Genomic DNA, 18,985 nt, shown 5'->3' with positions numbered 1-18,985 from the left:
TAGAAGCCTGCAAACACTGCTCTAGGCTTCTACCCTGTTCTCAGGCTTCAAGATGGGTCCTGCTACTTGAGGATACCAATTCCCTTTCCTTAGAGCAATTTCAAGATAAGAGAATTCTGAATGCAAAAACCTGTGATCTAAGGTGGAAAGCTAGAATGCGAGTAGCTCAATTTGGTAGAATAGCCTTACAAATTTGGTAAAAGAAATGAGAGCCAGAGATTTTTTTTTTTAAATATATCTCTTTTGGGGCACCTGGGTAGCTCAGGGGTTAAGCATCCCAACACTTGATTCTGGCTCAGGTTATGATCTCAGGGTAATGAGATCAAGCCCTATGTCAGGCTTGACACTGGGCCATGGAGCCTGCTTAAGATTCTCTCTCTCCTTCTTCCTCTGCTCCTCCTCTACCCATGCACACAACACACGCTCACTCTCTCATTCAAAAAATTAAATATGTATCATTTTTTCTTTTTTTTTTAATTTTTATTTATTTATGATAGTCACAGAGAGAGAGAGAGAGGCAGAGACTCAGCCAGAGGGAGAAGCAGGCTCCATGCACCGGGAGCCCGATGTGGGATTCGATCCCGGGTCTCCAGGATCACGCCCTGGGCCAAAGGCAGGCGCCAAACCGCTGCGCCACCTAGGGATCCCATTTTTTCTTAATACAAGAGTTTTGGGGCACCTGGGTGGCTCAGTGGTTGAGCACTGCCTTCATTAGGTCATAATCCTGGGGTCCTAGGATCAAGTCCCACACAAGTTCCCTGCAGGGAGCCTGGTTCTCGCTCTGCCTATGTCTCTGCCTCTCTCTCTGTGTCTCTCATGAATGAATAAATAAAATCTCTTAAAAAATAAAACTACAAGAGCTTTATTTTTTTTAAATTTAAACACAGAAATCATGAAAGTTGCCCTGTGATACTATTTGCCCAAAGATATTATACTGTTAACAAACAGTTCAGTATACCCTTCTTCCAGACTAAAATCTGCCTTTTCTTTAGCAATTCTATAGTAGTACTCCATTGCATGGATAACCAGAGTCTATGAAACCAGCAGTCCTCTGTTAAACTTTAAACTCTTTCCAATTTTTTTGCTATTATAAATGCTGAAAGGAGTATCTTTGACTATATATTTTGCACACCTGTCATTTCTTATAGGATAAAGACTGAGACATGAAATGCTACATCTGTAATTTTTAATTTTTAAATCACTAAATCTGCAAAAGTAAACCCGTATATTTTCAGCTTTGATATATTATAGTCATAATGGTTCCTATTTTCCCACACCTTCAGCTGCACTGACAATTATCATTCTTTAGTATAGGAGCTACAAACTCAAAAGCCTACAGAATGTGCAGGAGACATACTTGGATGAAGGAGGCCATCTAGGTCCGTGACAAACCTGAAAGTGCATGCTCACATCAAGAAGGGCAGCCACTATTCTATTCCAGCCAACAGATGTTGTGAAGAAATCCAAGCTGAATTTATCAAGAAGGACAAAACTCCAAATTTTTATGAAAATCTTGCAGGTTTTAAATGTTGACAACATGATTTATTTGAATATGTGGTTACTCAGACAAAAATACATCCATAGGCCAGACTACATTTAGTACATGGAATTTTGTGCTGAGATGAAAAAGATGTAATAACACTGTATTTTCACTTTGAATCTTATTATTCATGAAGTTTGTTTTCCTATGTTTACCAACAAAGGATGTATGGTTTTGGTTCATAGTGACTGTCAGCACCCTTCAAAGGAAGATGCTTATCTTCCCCCCACCCCCAGATTCACATCTACAACAAATACTGGACACCCCCCACCCCCACTCCCAAAAAAAGATATGTAACTTCAGGTACTGAGGCTAAAAAAAGTGTGATCAAAGTGTGGCTGGTAAAGGTATATGAAGACTGTTGGGACTGAGTTGCTATAATCTCCCCCAGCATACTTAAACCACAAGATTTTCAGAGAAAATACTAATTTGTAAAACTATGCATAACTCTGAAGAAGATGGCTTTAATAATCTAGCATTTCCCTCTACTACCTGAAACATTTGCCTAACAGCAAATTTTCTCTGGTAAGACATCAAAAAAGAAAGAATTCTCACACATCCTCTTATATCATATACTGAATTTAAACCACTTTCTGCTTTTTTTAATGAAACAAAGCACAGATTTGTACAAATCTTTCCGTTCTCAAAAATGTTACTGCATATACAGCTTCTGTAGAAAGAACAATTTCAGAAACCTATCTAGCTTTAGTTTATTCTCATTCCTTCTTAGTCATCCATTACAAATCTCCAGACCCAGATGTTCCAGCATTCCCTGCACCCACTAGAGATAATGGCAGAGATCCGTGAGCATCCAAGGACCCAACAACAGCCTTTGAATGCAACTATCTTTTCATCAATTGTAAACAAGTCCTAAACTCTTGGCTCCATAGGGAGTCCCTACCAAGTCAGTATAAACTCTGTAATAGGGGCAGAGGTCAAGGGGATGAGAGCTCAGCCTAAAGCTCTGAATCTCATCCCATCCCTACCCTGTTCAAAAGAATTCTTATCAGAAGAGAACTCCCCAGCAAAAACCCACATTCAAGAGACCTGATACAGCAGATCCAGCTGAAGTTTTGGAAGAAGGTTCTTGGAACAGTTATGAATGTGAAAAACTCACGAAATAAGTTTTGTGAAGGAAAGGGGACATAAAGGGAAAAACAAGGGAGATCTGTGAATTTATCTTCATTTGTTTCAGGAAAGAACCTGTCTGACAAATAGTGGAATAATCCTGAACCTGAGCCAGAGAAGAAATCTCTTTGGGAACGTACTCCACAGTGAATTATCCTACGTTGTATCCAAAATCATTCTAATATATAAAAAAGAGCCCAAATAACACTTAGAAAATAGTATATTTTTCTGTATACAAAAAAAAATATGATGTATGTTATAAATCATTATATTGCTTTAAGCTCTTCCAGTAGCATTTGAGGCCTGTCACAGTCAAGAGAACTAAAGACAGGATAGAAGAGAATTTAAATGAAATAAGTCAATCAGAGAAAAGTATCATATGATTTCATTCTTGTAGAATTTAAGAAACAAAACAGAGGAGCACAGGTGAAGGGAGGGAAAAATAAAACAAGATTAAATCAGAGAAAGAGAGAAACCATAAGAGACTTTTTTTAACCATAGGAAACAAATGAGGTTTGCTGGTAGAGAGGGGGGTGGGAGGGAGATGGATGATGGGCATTAAGGAGGGCACTTGATGTAATGAGCACTGGATGTTACATGTAACTGATGAATCATTAAACTACCTCTGAAACTAATAATGTACTACAAGTTAATTAAATTTTAATAAAATAAAATAATTTTTTTATTTTTTTTTAATTTTTCTTTATTTATTTATGATAGTCACACAGAGAGAGAGAGAGAGGCAGAGACATAGGCAGAGGGAGAAGCAGGCTCCATGCACCGGGAGCCCGACGTGGGACTTGATCCCAGGTCTCCAGGATCGCGCCCCGGGCCAAAGGCAGGCGCTAAACCGCTGTGCCACCCAGGGTTCCCAAAATAATTTTTTTAAAAAACAGTTCTCAAATCTCAGATACTTCTCCACTCTATATTTTGGAGTGAGTCTTTTAACCTCTCCAAGCCTTAACATTCTCATCTGTAAGATAAGGATAGTATCTTTTAAAACAAATTTTATGAGTGCTTGCATGTGAAGCATTTAGTGCGTAATAAATATTAGCTACTATGTAGTAGTGGTAGTAGTAGTAGGCACATATCATCTAGTTTCATGTCTGTCTTACTGACTAAACCAGAGTCCTTCAGGGCATGAACTGTGTCACAGCTTGTCACAGCTTGGCACACACATCAAAGAGAAAAGAAGTGGGGAGGGAAGAAAAGAACAATGGACAAGGTATTATAAAGTCAAACTGAGGGGATACCTGGGTGGCTCAGTGGTTAAGTGTCTGACTTCAGCTCAGGGCATGATTCTGGAGTCCTGGGATCGAGTCCCACGTAGGGCTCCCTATATGGAGCCTGCTTCTCCCTTTGCCTATGTCTCTGTCCCTCTCTCTCTGTCTCTCATGAATAAACAAAATCTTTATAAAGTCAAACTTAAAATTAGATAATTTTATAGGATATAATCCTTCTCACTCCTACTGAATATATGCAAAGTGCTTGGCACATAAGGAATACCCAGTAAATGTTAATTTTCTTTCCTTCCTTGATCTCTAACACCCAGCCTTAAATTCACTCTCTGCAGATCACACCTGAGCTTATATGAAGTATCTTCTGAGATCAAAAATTGTGACATATAGTTTGACAACTAGGCATTAACCCATTAAGACACGATACAGAATATTAGAATTTTGAACAGAACCCAGGGGTACTCTAGCTGAGAAGTATATTCTTCTTTTGTAGTCTGAAGAATCCACAAAAAGTCTCCTTGAGAGGCTCCTGTGTGGCTGTTAGTTAAGTGTCTGCCTTTGGCTCAGGTCATAATCCCAAGTCGGGCTCCTTGCTCCTCGGGGAATCTGTTTCTCCCTCTCTCTTCCTCTCTCCTGATTGTTCTCTCTCTCTCTCATAATAAATAAATAAATAAATATCTTAAAAATAAATCTCCTTGGGATCCCAAAACACTTGACAGATGAATGCAAAACCAGAGCAAGCCAGTGATGTTAGCTTTTGATTCTGAAATTGCTTTTTATCTCACCTGTGCATCCAATCAGCACCAATAGATCCCTATTTGGTGGGCATCCATCATCATGGCAAAAGACTCCAAAAACAGACTTTCATTTCTCTCTCTCTTTTTTAAGAGAGGGAGGGGTAGAAGGAGAGGGAGAAAATCTTAAGCAGGCTCCACGCCAGTGCAGAGACCAAGACGGGGCTCGATCTCACAAACCTGAGATCATAATCTGAGCTGAAATCAAGAGTGGGTCGCTCAACAGACTGAGCCACCCTCATGTCTCTTTTTAAATGTCCATTTATCTATACCTAAATCCTTGATCAGTAAAAAGTGAAAAAAAAAAACAAAAACAAAAACAAAAAACGGGTGTGTATATGTGTGCGTGTAGTCTGAGTCAGCAAGAATCCCAAGTATTTTTAAGAATCCCAGTGTTTTTAAAATAGTAATGGTCAGGTTCTAAATGCACAAATTTTTCCCCCAACATACGCATGGTATTAACCAAAGAGTATATAATCTCAGTATGTGTTTTAAATAAGCAGAGAGTTAACTTCTTTAGTTTCCTAAGACGTAAAAAAATGGGCTGGCAGATGGTCACTTGGGAGGTTACCTGCTGCTGGCTGAGGGAAGGGGACCAAAACACCCTAACAGTTAACCAGACAGTAAAGAGCAGTCTTGGCCAAAGTAGTCAGCAATATATGAGCTCTGCTCCTCTGAGGGAACAATTTACTTGAAGCAGTAACCTACATCTGCTAACATCTGGAATGATTTATCTTTGTGTCATTAAGAAACACAGGCTAGTTTAATTGAATAAAGTGCAGTTACAATAGTCCATTAATACAGAAAGACTAAGAATTTCAACATTATGTTACATAGCCTGGAACAGCACATACTTAACATTGTTTATCATTTGCCAAGCATTGTTTTAAATATAAATATATGGGCATGTATCTATTACTTCATATAATCCTTACAACAGCCCTGTAAAGTAGAAATAAATTTTTATTGTTCCCATTTTACAGATGAAAACACTGAGGCCCAGAGAGGTTAAATAATTTAGCCAAGATTACATAGCAGTAAATAATGGATCCAAACAGAACCCAAGCAATCTTGAGCCGGGGGTTACGCTCTTAATTCAAAAGAGTTTTGGTTTATATGCTAAAGAGTTCATTTGAAATGTAGACAAGAAATTTATACAAAAACATGTTTATAGAATATAGAAAAATCTGTAAACCTAAATGCCAAACAGGAGAATGGTTAAATAAATCATGGCAAAATTATTCCCTTACAATGAAATATTATCCAGCCACTAAAAATACTTATGAAAAATGTTTTATGACTTGGGCCAATGCTTACAATATAACGATGGGGCGGGGGGGAGATACAAAGTTGTACATGTATTATGATTCCAAATTATGTAAAAAACAAACTCAGACACAAGCTGGAATGGAAGGATATACCCTCAAGTAAGAAACAGTGGTTATTTCTGGGTGGTGGGATCAGGAGTGTTTATATTTTTCTCTTAGTGTTTTCCACAATGAATATACGTTATCCTACTATTATCAGTTTAAGTAAAGACAACTTTTTTTTTTTTAAATCAAGCTGCACCAAGATCTTTAAGCAGTTAGTAAAAATAGCTAAAAAGCCTCTAATCTGTCTAACTTTAGGTAGTTATTTTCCTTGAGATAATACCCTTTGAATATCAACACAGTCAACACATAGTCAACCAAAGAGAATGCTCATCTTCAACTTTGGAAACTGAATTAAAATATGAGTATTTTCAATTTTGATCAATAATTATTTGTAGGCTTATTTTACAAGAAAAGAAATGGATTTAACTATTTAGAGGCCAAAAACTCAGGAAGGACTTTGCTGAAATAGATAATAAGGAACAAAAGTTTGACTGAAGAGGAAGACCAGCTGTTGCTAATCCAACTATTTACCCTTTGACCCTCTATCTGGCCAATAACTGAACAGTATCAATTGTTTTCCTGTATTATGTGCTGTTTACAATCCCTGAAAGGCATGAAAGGAATTAATAACTTAGCCTAGAAAGCTGACAGCCTTTATTGGGGAGCCCCTTGTCTGTGGGACAGAAATCAGAGCAAGTAGCTGTCCTAAAGTCATAGGTCCCTTTACTGTTCCTGTTTTATAGCCTAATTGGCCCCCAAACATAAATCAATTATTTCTCCTGTTTTAAGCAACAATGACTTCTATTCTTTAACTTCCCTTGTATCAAGTTGGTCCTTGTTCTCTTGAGTTTTACAACTACACAGTAAACACGGTGGTTGAGGAAAAAACTCAGGGAGCAAGGCAGACTGGGGTTATTTGGAAACAGAAGCATAGAAAGGTTATGCTGTTTTGAACTTTTCTTGACCTTTGACTGCCCTTGTCCCTAGCTTATGCTAATGAGCAGGGTACAGAGATGCTTCTTGTAGAAATGAACTTAGCCTGAACCTGTGCCATAACATTGGACTCTAAGAAGCCCAGGAATCATAAGAAGGCAGCCAGAGTGTGAACAGCTGCCCATATTCTAAGCATGGCTACCCATCTGCTCTATCATAGAAAAGGCTGGAGGAAAAAAAAGCCATCTGAACAGGACAAAGTCAGATTTTTTTCCTCACCTATGTTCCAACACATCCTACCTGTTGTCCCAAACTTACTATCTACAACCATGGCCAACCACAATGGGAAATCAGCAACAGTGGTATTTCCTGTTCCAAAATAAGTATGAGCAGGCTTTCCCTATCAAGAATTTGAGGAGTAGAGACAACATAAGGGCCTCTAAATTTCAAAGCGGCATCAGAGAGAAATCCCCATTGTTCTCAATCTCATATATAATAGTCATGAGACATTAACATAGAAGATGTTATTCCTTCTCAGTCAGAAGCCATGGAATTTGCATATTAACATTCATAACCAACTTAAGACAACACAAACAGTCCATATTAGTCTTGAGGTCTCCTACCACTTGTTACATACAGCTGGGCATGTTCATTTGATCCCCAAGAAGGTTGAGACAGATGATGAATTTTTACTTCTGCCCATTTGTTATCACATTAGTATTAGAATATTATAAAACAGAGAGGAATAAAACACTATTAACTTCACAAAGATAACACGGGGATTGCTGAGAATATTGCCCACATAAGCTAAGTACAGTTTTTAAAAGTGCTTTTTTTTTTTTTTTAGGTGACTCCTATTCTACACTGATAAATAAAATTACGATTCGATATCTGTTGATTCTCATGGAATGGAAAAGTATAAATGGGACACCTGGGTGACTCAGCAATTGAGCGTCTGCCTTTGGCTCAGGGTGTGATCAAGTCCTGCATTGGGCTCCTTGCATGAAGCATGCTTCTCCTCCTCTACCTGTGTCTCTGCCTCTCTTTCTGTGTCTCTCATGAATAAATAAAAATCTTAAAAAAAAAAAAAAGAATTGTCTAAATCACATTTGGCTAGAGATTCTATGCAGAAATGTTAAATGAGTTAGGCTTACTTGGCCCAGCAAGAAGAATAATGTAACAATAATCTTAATGAAGGCCTTTCCTGGAAGATGAGCAGGAGCTGTTTTCAACTGCTATTAAGTGCAGAAAAGGAGAATACATTTGAATATTATGTGCTAAATGAGAGGTTTAAAATATGCTTTCTCAAGTAATTCTAGACAAATAAATACTTTCCAATAAACTTAATAGATGAGGACAGGATTCAGACTTCGCTGTTTGTGTATCCCTGGAACCTAGAACTAAGCCTAGAGTAAATAGAGTATGCAATGCTTAACAGAGTCCTCAATTATCTGCCACATTTTTTTTGTATAGTTCTGTCTGAAAGATTTCAGGGCATCTCAATATCCTTCCTAATGCTAAAAAAAATCCAAGAAAGGCCATGACAAGAATTTACTTTTCCTCCTCCTAAATGAAGGCTATTCATAAGAGAAGGGCAAAGAGAAAATATTATGTTCACTTAAAGGTACTGGAACCCCATATTGCCTACAAAGCTGACTCTGAACTCTACAATTTCCAGAAAGAATTCTAGAAAGAATGTTTGATAAGCATTGTAGGACTTATTTGGTCTTGCAGTTACTAATTATTAGTTGAACAGACATGAATTTTTATACTGTTAAGATAGGCGGGAAAAATATATAAAAAGGTGTGCATCCTCAAGAGCTGATATTAGCTAGGATGATGAAAAGGTAAACTTTACCGCTTACATCGACAGCAGATTGGTGATAAATAGCCAGTCTCATGACCCTAAAAAGTACCAGAACTAGAAAAATAATTCTAGATCATCTCAAGAATTCTCAAGTCTGAATTATCATTCGACCTTCTGGCATTATAGCAAAACAAAGATATTGAATATTCCCATGTCCTAGTTCCAACAGCTAAAACCATATCCTAGAATGGTGTATGCCACATTTTGAGAGCAACTGGAAATACCAATGATTATCTATGATCAAGACAAAGTCCTGGGGGGAAAAAAAAAAAGTCCTGGAGAGCATCATTTAATTAGACCTTGAAACGGTCACCCTCATAACCTTAAAGGTGCTTTAGAAATTAAACTGTGGTACAAAGGTTATTGATTATAAATACCTAAATCAAGCATAATCCCTCTTTTTAAAAAATTATGCCTTCCACCTCCACCCCATTGCCATTTCAGGAAATAAAAAATTATGTCAAAGCCAGTCAATACTTTAGAGAAGTGGTTATGAATATACGGTTGTATGTGTGCATTCAAAGCACAATTTTTGTTGTTGGTTTCATGGAAGATGGAGAACAACAGGGAAAGGAGATTAATATTAAATAGAAATTTTTAGCAAACCAATTTTCTACTAAATGATTACATTTCTGGCCACTGAATGAGAAAAGCTAGAATACCCTCCCCATTAATTATAAACAAAGTGAAATAAAATCTGAGTCATTATGGCCACCAATAATAACACCCTCAAGTTATATATTAAAAAGGACACACATATATCTTTTTCTTACGAACACTGGAGAACATTCAGAACTTACTAGTACCTGGGTCAAGCTCTGGCAATTCATCCTGACAAAAACCTAAAGAGAAAACAATAGGAAAAAAAGGTTACAATTCATGAATTACGCAAAGGTGATTCAAAAATTCTGACTGAGAAGTCAAATTTGGATTTGAATACTACTTTTATTACATTTAGCTACTACGTATCCCTCCCTGAACCTCCATTTCATCATCATCATATAAAAAAAATGAAAAGAGTAATAGCACTTATGACAAGATAGTGATGAGGCCTGAGTAAGCATGCCAATGTTAGTTGGAATAAAAATTCATAGAAAGATTACAATTCATCAAATATCTGTCATGCTCTACTTAACGTTCTCAATTATTTCCCCCTCCCCAAAAAAATATGAACTTACGAAAAATATCAAACAAGGTATTCTACTTAAACTTTTCACAAATACTGAAAATTTTACCTACACAAATGGAAGCAATTTTCCATTAATAAGTATGCAGTCCAGGTTGGAATAAATATCTCTCAAAGCTCATTTCAGGCCCAAAAAGTCTGAGCTACATCTGTCTGACTAGTGTGTAGCTATCATACTGTGGAGAAAAATCAAGCATAGCAAATAGCAAACACACTATAGGTGTTCTATATGTAGCTGATGAAAGTTCTTTTTCCAAGGAACAACTACCTACCTTCTCCAGTTTGCTTTCTACTCATCCTCAGTTTAAATATTTACTCAGGAAAGAAAAAAATTTCCTACCCAATGACGATTGTTCCAGTGCTCCTGAATCTGAGGATGATTCATTTCTTAAGGTTTCTGGAAAAGTATTCACCCCAGCCCTTTATGAACCGAGTCAGTATTTTTTCCTGAAAGCCCTCTCCCCCTGGGAGAGTCTGGCTAATGACTTCGGAGAGAGGTCTGGCCATCGATTTGGGGGTGTCACATGGCCAGTGACCCACATTCTCTCCAACTGCCCAGTGCTGCCAGGAGAGTGTCTTCCTTCTTTGTTCTGTGCCCAGGCCTGAGGCCGCAGGCGATACAGGCCCAGCTCACAAAACAGCCTGGCCTCTCCTAGGAGGGGCCACAATAGTGCGCTTCCGTCTTTCCCTCAGAACCTGCTTTTTCCTTGGCAGCAAGGCACAGCCCAACCTCCTCTAGAGTGACTTCGTTTCTGCAGTCTTAACTGATCTCAGGGGTGTCAGCGAGGTGTAGGGGAGGTAGGGACAGAGATGCTGGGAGGGTAAGGCCAAGAGGACACCCACACCCTCTAGCATGGCCTTTGACCCAGAGGTGAGGGACCATGCCTGTCACTTGTGGGTGCCGTTTGTTATTGTTTGTGTATTTAACTAAAGTCTGAAATGCTGTGACTTTTTTGTCAATAAAGACATGAAACAAAAAAACAAAACAAAACAAAAATTTCCTCAGAAAAGATTATTTTGCCTCAGGTACCTGAGTGGCTCAGTGGTTGAGTAGTCTACCTTTGGTTCAGGTCATGATCCCAGAGTCCTGAGATGGAGTCCGGCATCGGGTTCCCTGCAGGGAGCTTGCTTCTCCCTCTGCCTATGTCTCTGCCTCTCTCTGTCTCTCATGAATAAATAAACTCTTAGGGATCCCTGGGTGGTGCAGCGGTTTGGCGCCTGCCTTTGGCCCAGGGCGCGATCCTGGAGACCCGGGATCGAATCCCACGTCGGGCTCCCAGTGCATGGAGCCTGCTTCTCCCTCTGCCTATGTCTCTGCCTCTCTCTCTCTCTCTCTCTCTGTGTGACTATCATAAATAAAATTTTAAAAAGAAAGAAAGAAGAAAGAAAGAAAGAGAAAGAAAGAAAGAAAGAAAGAAAGAAAGAAAGAAAGAAAGAAAGAAAGAAAGAAAGAAAGAAACTCTTAAAAAAAAATTGTCTTGCCTCTTGTACCCTTGTCTCTCATGCACAGGTCAAAGCACCCTATTATAATTATCCATAACACCCTGTGCACTCATCAACAAATCATTTGTTCAATTTCTGACTCCACTATGAAACTGTTCTTTACAAGAAGGGAACAAGCCTGTCTTGTTCACAACTATATCCGAATTACCCCCCAAGACTAGCACAACAAACCGGTGCAATAAACATCAACTATCGGGATGCCTAGTGGCTCAGCGGTTGACCATCTGCCTTTGGCACAGGATGTGATACCAGGGTCCAGGAATCGAGACCCCCATCAGGCTCCCTACCAGGAGCCTGCTTCTCCCTCTGCCTATGTCTGTCTCTCTCTCTCTCTCTCCTGTCTCTCATGAATAAAAAAACAAAATTTAAAGTAAATAAACAAACATCAACTATAATATCTCAATGGTCAATTTAAAAATACTGGAGCAGGGGCTCCTGGGTAGCTCAGTCGGTTAAGAGTCCAACTCTTCATCTCAGCTAAGGTCTTAATCTCAGGGTCATGAGTTCAAGCCCCTCACTGGGTTCCATGTTGAGCATGGAGCCTACTTTTAAAAAAAGAGGAGCAAAAAAAATAAAATTAAATAAATAAATTATTTTAATTTAATTTAAAAAAAAGAGGAGCAAAACTAGGACTGGAGGAATATGAAAGCATTCTCTTTTTCTTCATCTTTCTTTTTCTTCTTTTTTTCCTCTTTTTCCCCACCCCCTGTGAAAACATTTTCTGTCATCATATCTGGGCCACCGTAAGCTGGACCAGCCACTGGGAATCATGAGAAGAAGGATTGAAAACAGCAGGGAGATGATTCAAAAACCACAACTTTTAAAGTCTTGTGCAATCATGACTGTTTTGACCACGCCATCCACTAAATATGCCACATCCCTTCTTGCCTGTGTCTCCTCCTCCTCCTCCTTCCTCCATTTGGAAAGAATTATTCATCCTTCAGGTTTCAGCTCAAATATCAACCACCACTATGAAACATGGAAAATAGGAGAGGCCCATCCTGCATTCACCAAAGGATAAAGAACAAATTTTTTAATGATACTTATTTATTTAACTTATTTATTTGGGAGAGAGAGAGAGAGAGAGAGAGAGAGCTCACACACATGCATGCAGAGGGGTAGGGAGTGGTGGGGGGAGCAGAGGGAGAGGGACTAGCAGACTTCTGTGTTGAGCCCAACATGGGGCTTGATCAAAAGGACTCTGAGATCATGACCTGAGCTGAAACCAAGAATCAGACACCCAAACGACTGAGCCACCCAGGGGCCCCAGGAACAATTTCAGTAAATGCCTCCTCCATAAGATAGTGAGCTCTTCAAGATTAGGAACCATGCTCCACCATTTGTAGGGGCTGCTCCTATGCCCAGAACAGTTGCCAATACATTATGGAAAGTGCTCAAATGCAGGATGAACTAAACAGAAAACACGATCCTACTTCTACATCACAGTCACAGAATTAGAAAATCTAAGTCTAGAATGAAAACTGTGTGGAAGGTCTGAAAAAGAGAATTAGACCTGGAACAGCAGAGTTTGGAAGCTGCTAAAAGTGGCTAAGATGCATGAGAAGGCTCACCTCAAAGCAACTTCAAAGCCTTTCTACAAACAAGAAGGTGAGGAGAATGAGAAAAGCTGTAGAGAAATGCATGGCAACAAGGAAACAACTCAGCATTACACATGGTTTCAATACAAGACATCCTGCCAGAAATGAACTGAGAATAAGCATTTACTTAATATAAATGGACTTGAAAACAGGTGAAAAGCACAGGAAGACAGGGTAATATAATGGGAAAGTTAGGTCTTTCCTAAAGTCTTTCGATTTAGTCATGACTTTAGGCAGGACACTCCCAATTCAGGATCTCAGATTCTGAACCTTAAATGAAAGAACTATACTAGAAGTCTCAAGAAAGGACAAAACTGGGCAGCCCCGGTGGCGCAGCGGTTTAGCGCCGTCTGCAGCCCGGGGTGTGGTCCTGGAGACCCGAGATTGAGTCCCACATCGAACTTCCTGCATGGAGCCTGCTTCTCTCTCTGCCTGTGTCTCTGCCTCTCTCTCCTCCTGTGTTTCTCATGAATAAACAAATTAAAAATCTTTAAAAAAAAAATACAATATTAAACTAAAAGCTTTGCACAGTACTTGACAAAGTCAGAGCTCAACACATATGAACTACTACTAAGTAATCCTAGGGTCCATTCAACTCAGTGCTGAGTCCATGGTAGCAAAGAACAGTACATAGCAGAACTACTGACCCATTCATGACTTCATCCTCAAAGCCCTGGGGTGGAACTCTAGGTCACTTTAGTTACTTGCGGTGATTCTTGAACCTTCTAGTATTTTGAGCTTATAAAGTGCTTGATGTAGTAATGCCAAACATAAGCTATCCCTAGGAAAGGAGGGTCTTTATATTTTGTCCTAAAATAAATTCCTCCAATGGTCACAAGGATTATGGATGTCAGTAACTGTATCTATATTCCCTCCATCCATCCCTGAGACCACTGGCTAATAATGCTATCTCTGGTTTTACAGATCATCACTAGTGCAGGAAGCCTGAGGAGATATGTAAAACAATGTTAATCCTATCTCCTGACAACAAGTCAATGGAATGAATGGCTGGATCTGGCTACCCTAGAGTCTTGCCTAGATTCTCAACCACCATATCTAGCTAGCAAAATGATTCATAGCTAGAAGAATCCAACTCACTGCTGGAAGTAACCCCAATTATTTGTTCAATTCATTCAACACAACTGCAAAGGCTATCAAGAGTTTTTCAGTAAAAAACAGACTCCAAAGTCACATAAATACATGCACGAACATACCCGCAAAACCATCTGCCTCACAAAATATCACATATTAAACAAATTAGGAAATGTTCTGAGAAATCCAAGACCTTTGGCTACTGATTCAAATTGTTTTAAAAATGGACAGACAAGAAACACAGATTGGTTCCTAAGATGATATATATCACCAAGTCAGTGTGTTCATAAGCAATCTGATATTTAGTGCAAAGCTTATACTGACTTACCATGGTTCAATTTAAAAAAACAGATGCATAGTAAAACAGGCACCGGTCTGAGAGTTAGGTTCTTATCCCAGATTTTTGCCACTATTTTTATTCAATTAACTAACTAGGTCTATTTCCTGAAATGGGATAAAAATAATCACCTTGTTCAATTGTCATAAGATTTGGTGAATATACATAAATTACCTACTTTGTGGCAAGTGATCATCAATAAATGGCTCTAAGTCTAGGAATTTTCTTTAATAAAAAAGATGATCCAGGGCAGCCCCAGTGACTCAGCGGTTTAGCACCACCTTCAGCCTGGGGTGTGATCCTGGAGACCCAGAATCGAGTCCCATATCGGGCTCCCTGCATGATGCCTGCTTCTCCCTCTGCCTGTGTCTCTGCCTCTCTCTTTCTCTCTGTGTGCCTTTCATGAATAAATAAAATCTTAAAAAAAAAAAAAAAAAAAGATCCAATTGACAAGCTTTTCTCCAACAGGCATTTGGCAAAAAGAAAAAGATTAATGACTCCTCCATCTGTGACTAACTGCAAAGATAAAAGAAAGAGTTACTGATCTTTTTCTTTAGTTTTATTTTGATAATGGAAAAATCATATATTTACCACAAGAGGATCATAAATAAACTATGAGTATCCATTTTTATCCAAATGTGAACAAATAAAAGCTATGGGTAACACCAGTAAATAAATTTAAGCTGAAACAGTAGTTATTTTAATCTATGTGTCTTTTACAACATCAAGTTAAATATTACTCTAGGAATATTTTGATTTAATTTGACTGTATGCCACTCAGTCTACTCTGAAGTCTCAGCGGCACATAGGCAAAATTAAGATGAGGCTCTTAAAAGGCAAAATTCTACAATTCTAATCAAACATCAGATCTTTACCCAAAATAGACAACATATATCCTTCATTATCTGCCTACCACTTCAACTTTTATCTCTTGCTTCTTACCCCATCCTATCCAACAGTGTACACTCCATCCACACGGTACTACACGGTAGCTCCCTAAATTCAACATGCTCTTTATCTTTAGCCTCCATTCCTTTGTACACATTGTTTTCTCCCCCTGAGCCCTCTCTTACCACTCATGTCAGGGCTCAGCTCAGGTTTCCAATCCTTTCCCTTCCTAAATACACTCAAGTCCAATAAGGCACTATAGACACAATGACTGAACCTAGGAGTTTTTCAGGGACCTCTGGGGTGGGGGGGGGGGGACCTGGCTTCAAAATCAAAGAAAAAAAAAAAAAAAAGAAACAAAAATCAAAGAAACAAACAAACCAGACTTGCAAGTATTACACTAAATGTTTTAAGTAAGCAACCTGGTATTTTTTTCACTTGTCAACTGCATTCAAGTTCTACACATTGTTTTAAATGTGAGCTATGAAGTGAAGTAGGACTTCCCAGAAGGAAGTCAGGGATCTAAAAAGGGTTTTGAAATTGCTCTGGTTAGGGGGCGCCTGGATAGTTCAGATGGTTATGTGCCTACCTTCAACTCAGGTCCTGACCTCAGGGTCCAGAGATGGAGCCCCAAGTTGGGCTCCCAGCTCAGTGGGGAGTCTGCTTCTCCTTCTCCTTCTACCTCTCCTCCTGCTTGTGCTCTCTCTCTCTCAAGTGAATAAAATCTTTTTTTTTTTTTTTAGATTTTATTTATTTATTAATGAGACACACACAGAGAGAGAAAGAGGCAGACAGAAGCCGGCTCCATGCAGGGAGCCCAATGTGGGACTTGATCCCGGGACTCCAGGATCATGCCCTGGGTTGAAAGCAGATGCTCAACCGCTGAGCCAGGTGTCCCGTGAATGAAATATTTAAAAAAAAAAACAAAAATTTTAAAAGAGGGGCCCCTGGGTGGCTCAATGGTTGAGTGTCTGCCTTCAGCTCAGGTCATGATCCCAAGATCCTGGGATCGAATCCTGACTGTGCTCCCTGCAGGGAGCCTGCTTCTCCCTCTGCCTATGTCTCTGCCTCTCTCTCAGGAATTAAAAAATAAAATCTTAAAAAAAAAAAGGAAAAGAAAAAGGAAATTGCTCCAGTTAATTAGGTGTCTCTAACTCTGTACTTCCATATTCTTTTGCTTCGCACACCACACAATAGGGCCAATGACAGCAAATTTAGAGTCCACAGAAATCTTTCTCCACACTCAACAAAAAGCTAAAAATTTTTACACAGGATTTGTACTGATATATGTAACAGTCATTAACTGATCCCTTCTGAACCAACCAGCTCTGGTCATTTGTATCCATTTCCCATCTGTCTTGTCTCCTCTGATCATGATTAGGTACTCAATGAAACTTGTGTCCTTCTTTAAGTCAGATCTGGTCTCAGCCCTACTTATTTTCTAGCCCTAAAGTTGAGACATATTCCTGGATCCCAGGAAAGGCTGCTCAGTAAATGTTGAAGAACAGTTTCCCCAAAAAGCAATAGTACTAAATAAACATGCCACCACAATGAATTTCTTACCATATCAAATTCTGAGAGAACAGTTTCACTGTTCTCTACCTTTAATATCTAGAATACCAATGCCCAATAGAAATTGCTACAACAGTGAAAAATGTTCTCTATCTCTATCTTCCAATGCAGTAGCCACTACCTACATGTGACTGAGCACTTGGAAAGTGAGTAGTGTGACTAAGGAACTGAATTTTAAACTTTTAAAAATTTTAATTAAACTAGTTACATAAGGCCAATCCCTATGATGATGGACAATGTAAGACTAGGAAAAGGTCATCCCTCCTTTTAAACTTGTTATGCCACCTTTTGGATTCTGTTATAACTTTAAAAAATCTGAAATGGGCAGCCCCCATGGCACAATGGTTTAGTGTCGCCTGTAGCCTGGGGTGTGATCCTGGAGACCCTGGATCGAGTCCCACATCGGGCTCCCTGCATGGAGCCTGCTTCTCCCTCTGCCTGTGTCTCTGCCTCTCTCTCTCTCTCTGTGTCTCTATGAATAAATACATAAAATCTTTTAAAAAAAAATCTAAAATACAGAAATGCTCAGGCTAGTGTTATTTACTCTCCAATTTATTTTTTTTCAGAATACTCTCCAATTTACAAGTTTATAGGTTATCAGAAAAATAATTTCATGGGATCCCTGGGTGGCGCAGCGGTTTGGTGCCTGCCTTTGGCCCAGGGCGTGATCCTGGAGACCCGGGATCGAATCCCACGTCAGGCTCCCAGTGCATGGAGCCTGCTTCTCTCTCTGCCTCTCTCTCTCTCTCTCTCTCTGTGACTATAATAAAAAAAAAAAAAAAAGAAAAATAATTTCATCAGCCTGCAAATACACTTATTCCCTCAAATGTCATTAAGTACATGCCCATACTGCAGCAGATAACTGGAGACAGATGGACAAGATGCAAATGGAACACAGTGAAGAGAATTTTGATATCAGAATAGATTTGAGTTTTGGCACCCTAACTTACTAATTATGTTAGCTCAGGAAGTGGCCTCACCTCTCTGAGCCAATTTCCTCTCCTATAGACTGTTGTAAGTATTCAATAAGAAAATACACTTAGATCAGTGGAAAGTGCTTGGTAGCTGTGATCAGTATTAGTGAGAGAGCAGAAAGTAGCCATGGGGCTAGAGGCATATGTGGAAGGAATAAGCATCCACCAGACAAACAGGGCTATTTGAGAAACATATGCAAAGGAAGCTGGATGTAAACGGCATGCACAGAGAGCAGAAACAGAATGTTACCCAGTAATTTGATTTTACTGAAGCCCTAGGCAGGACCATATCACAAAGAATTTTAACGGCCATACATGAGGAATTTTTGGCTTTTATTCTATAGGCAACAGAGTTACTGAGTAAAGGAAATATATGTATATACCTAGAAAGTTTGTCAATCCCAGCCCAACTCTGACTACTTCAATACAGTGGTTCTAAAATTTCAACCAAAACATAAAAAATTTTAAAATAATATTTCAATCAGGAAACTAAAAACACAAGGAATTTTTAAAAATCAAAAAAAAAAAAATCTAAAAGAGCTTTGTGGGGTTAGCCAACATAAACATGATAAAGCTCCTTAAATTCTAGGAACTCTTCCCATTTTTTCAGGGTTCTTGCCCAACTGCTTCTTCTAGGCTCCTTTTGGTACAATGAATGGCTTGGATAGAGGCTAAGAAGAAATATGTGTGTTGGGGCAGGAGAGTGGGCAGTGGGGGAGGGGGGGAAGAGATAAGCAAACATTAGCTAGTCAGACCAAGGCCTGCCCTACAACCAGGTTGCAGCCTGTAAGCTAGCCCCAGACCTAAGCAGATATGGAAACACTTTTCTTAGAATTGGCTGAGCCTAAATTCACATTTGCCTCTTTCCTTTCTTTCCAGTGAGTGGGGTACCACTTGGGCCATTAGCTTTTGTTTCTCATAGGCAACTTGACAAACCATACTTCAGATATAATAGAAAATGC

The 18,985-nt window shown here is 39.1% G+C and overlaps 1 protein-coding gene and 1 long non-coding RNA gene across 6 annotated transcripts in view; one reads left to right on the top strand and one right to left on the bottom strand.

Moving 5' to 3' along the window:
• The window catches only part of LOC112677191 (uncharacterized), a 71,701-nt gene extending 63,422 nt beyond the window's left edge, over positions 1–8,279 (top strand). The window contains exon 3 of the long non-coding RNA XR_003146893.3: positions 7,854–8,279. This is a non-coding gene — a long non-coding RNA (uncharacterized LOC112677191). The remainder of the gene's footprint in view (positions 1–7,853) is intronic.
• Positions 1–18,985, bottom strand: part of NR6A1 (nuclear receptor subfamily 6 group A member 1) — a 222,293-nt gene that overhangs the window by 173,153 nt on the left and 30,155 nt on the right. For 4 of the 5 annotated variants that reach the window (XR_007413294.1, XM_049115048.1, XM_049115049.1 and 1 more), the window contains exon 2: positions 9,674–9,715. Coding sequence is in view for 4 of the 5 variants with exons in the window: in XM_049115048.1 (XP_048971005.1) it covers positions 9,674–9,715 (42 nt within the window). In the remaining variant the exon portion in view is untranslated. The remainder of the gene's footprint in view (positions 1–9,673; positions 9,716–18,985) is intronic. The other variant, XM_049115050.1, reaches the window with a different exon arrangement.

This window comes from Canis lupus, chromosome 9 (genome assembly GCF_003254725.2).
Source record: "Canis lupus dingo isolate Sandy chromosome 9, ASM325472v2, whole genome shotgun sequence".
NCBI classification, from domain to species: domain Eukaryota; kingdom Metazoa; phylum Chordata; class Mammalia; order Carnivora; family Canidae; genus Canis; species Canis lupus.
Note: the sequence above shows the minus strand (reverse complement) of the source record. Positions and strands in the feature narration are given on the sequence as shown.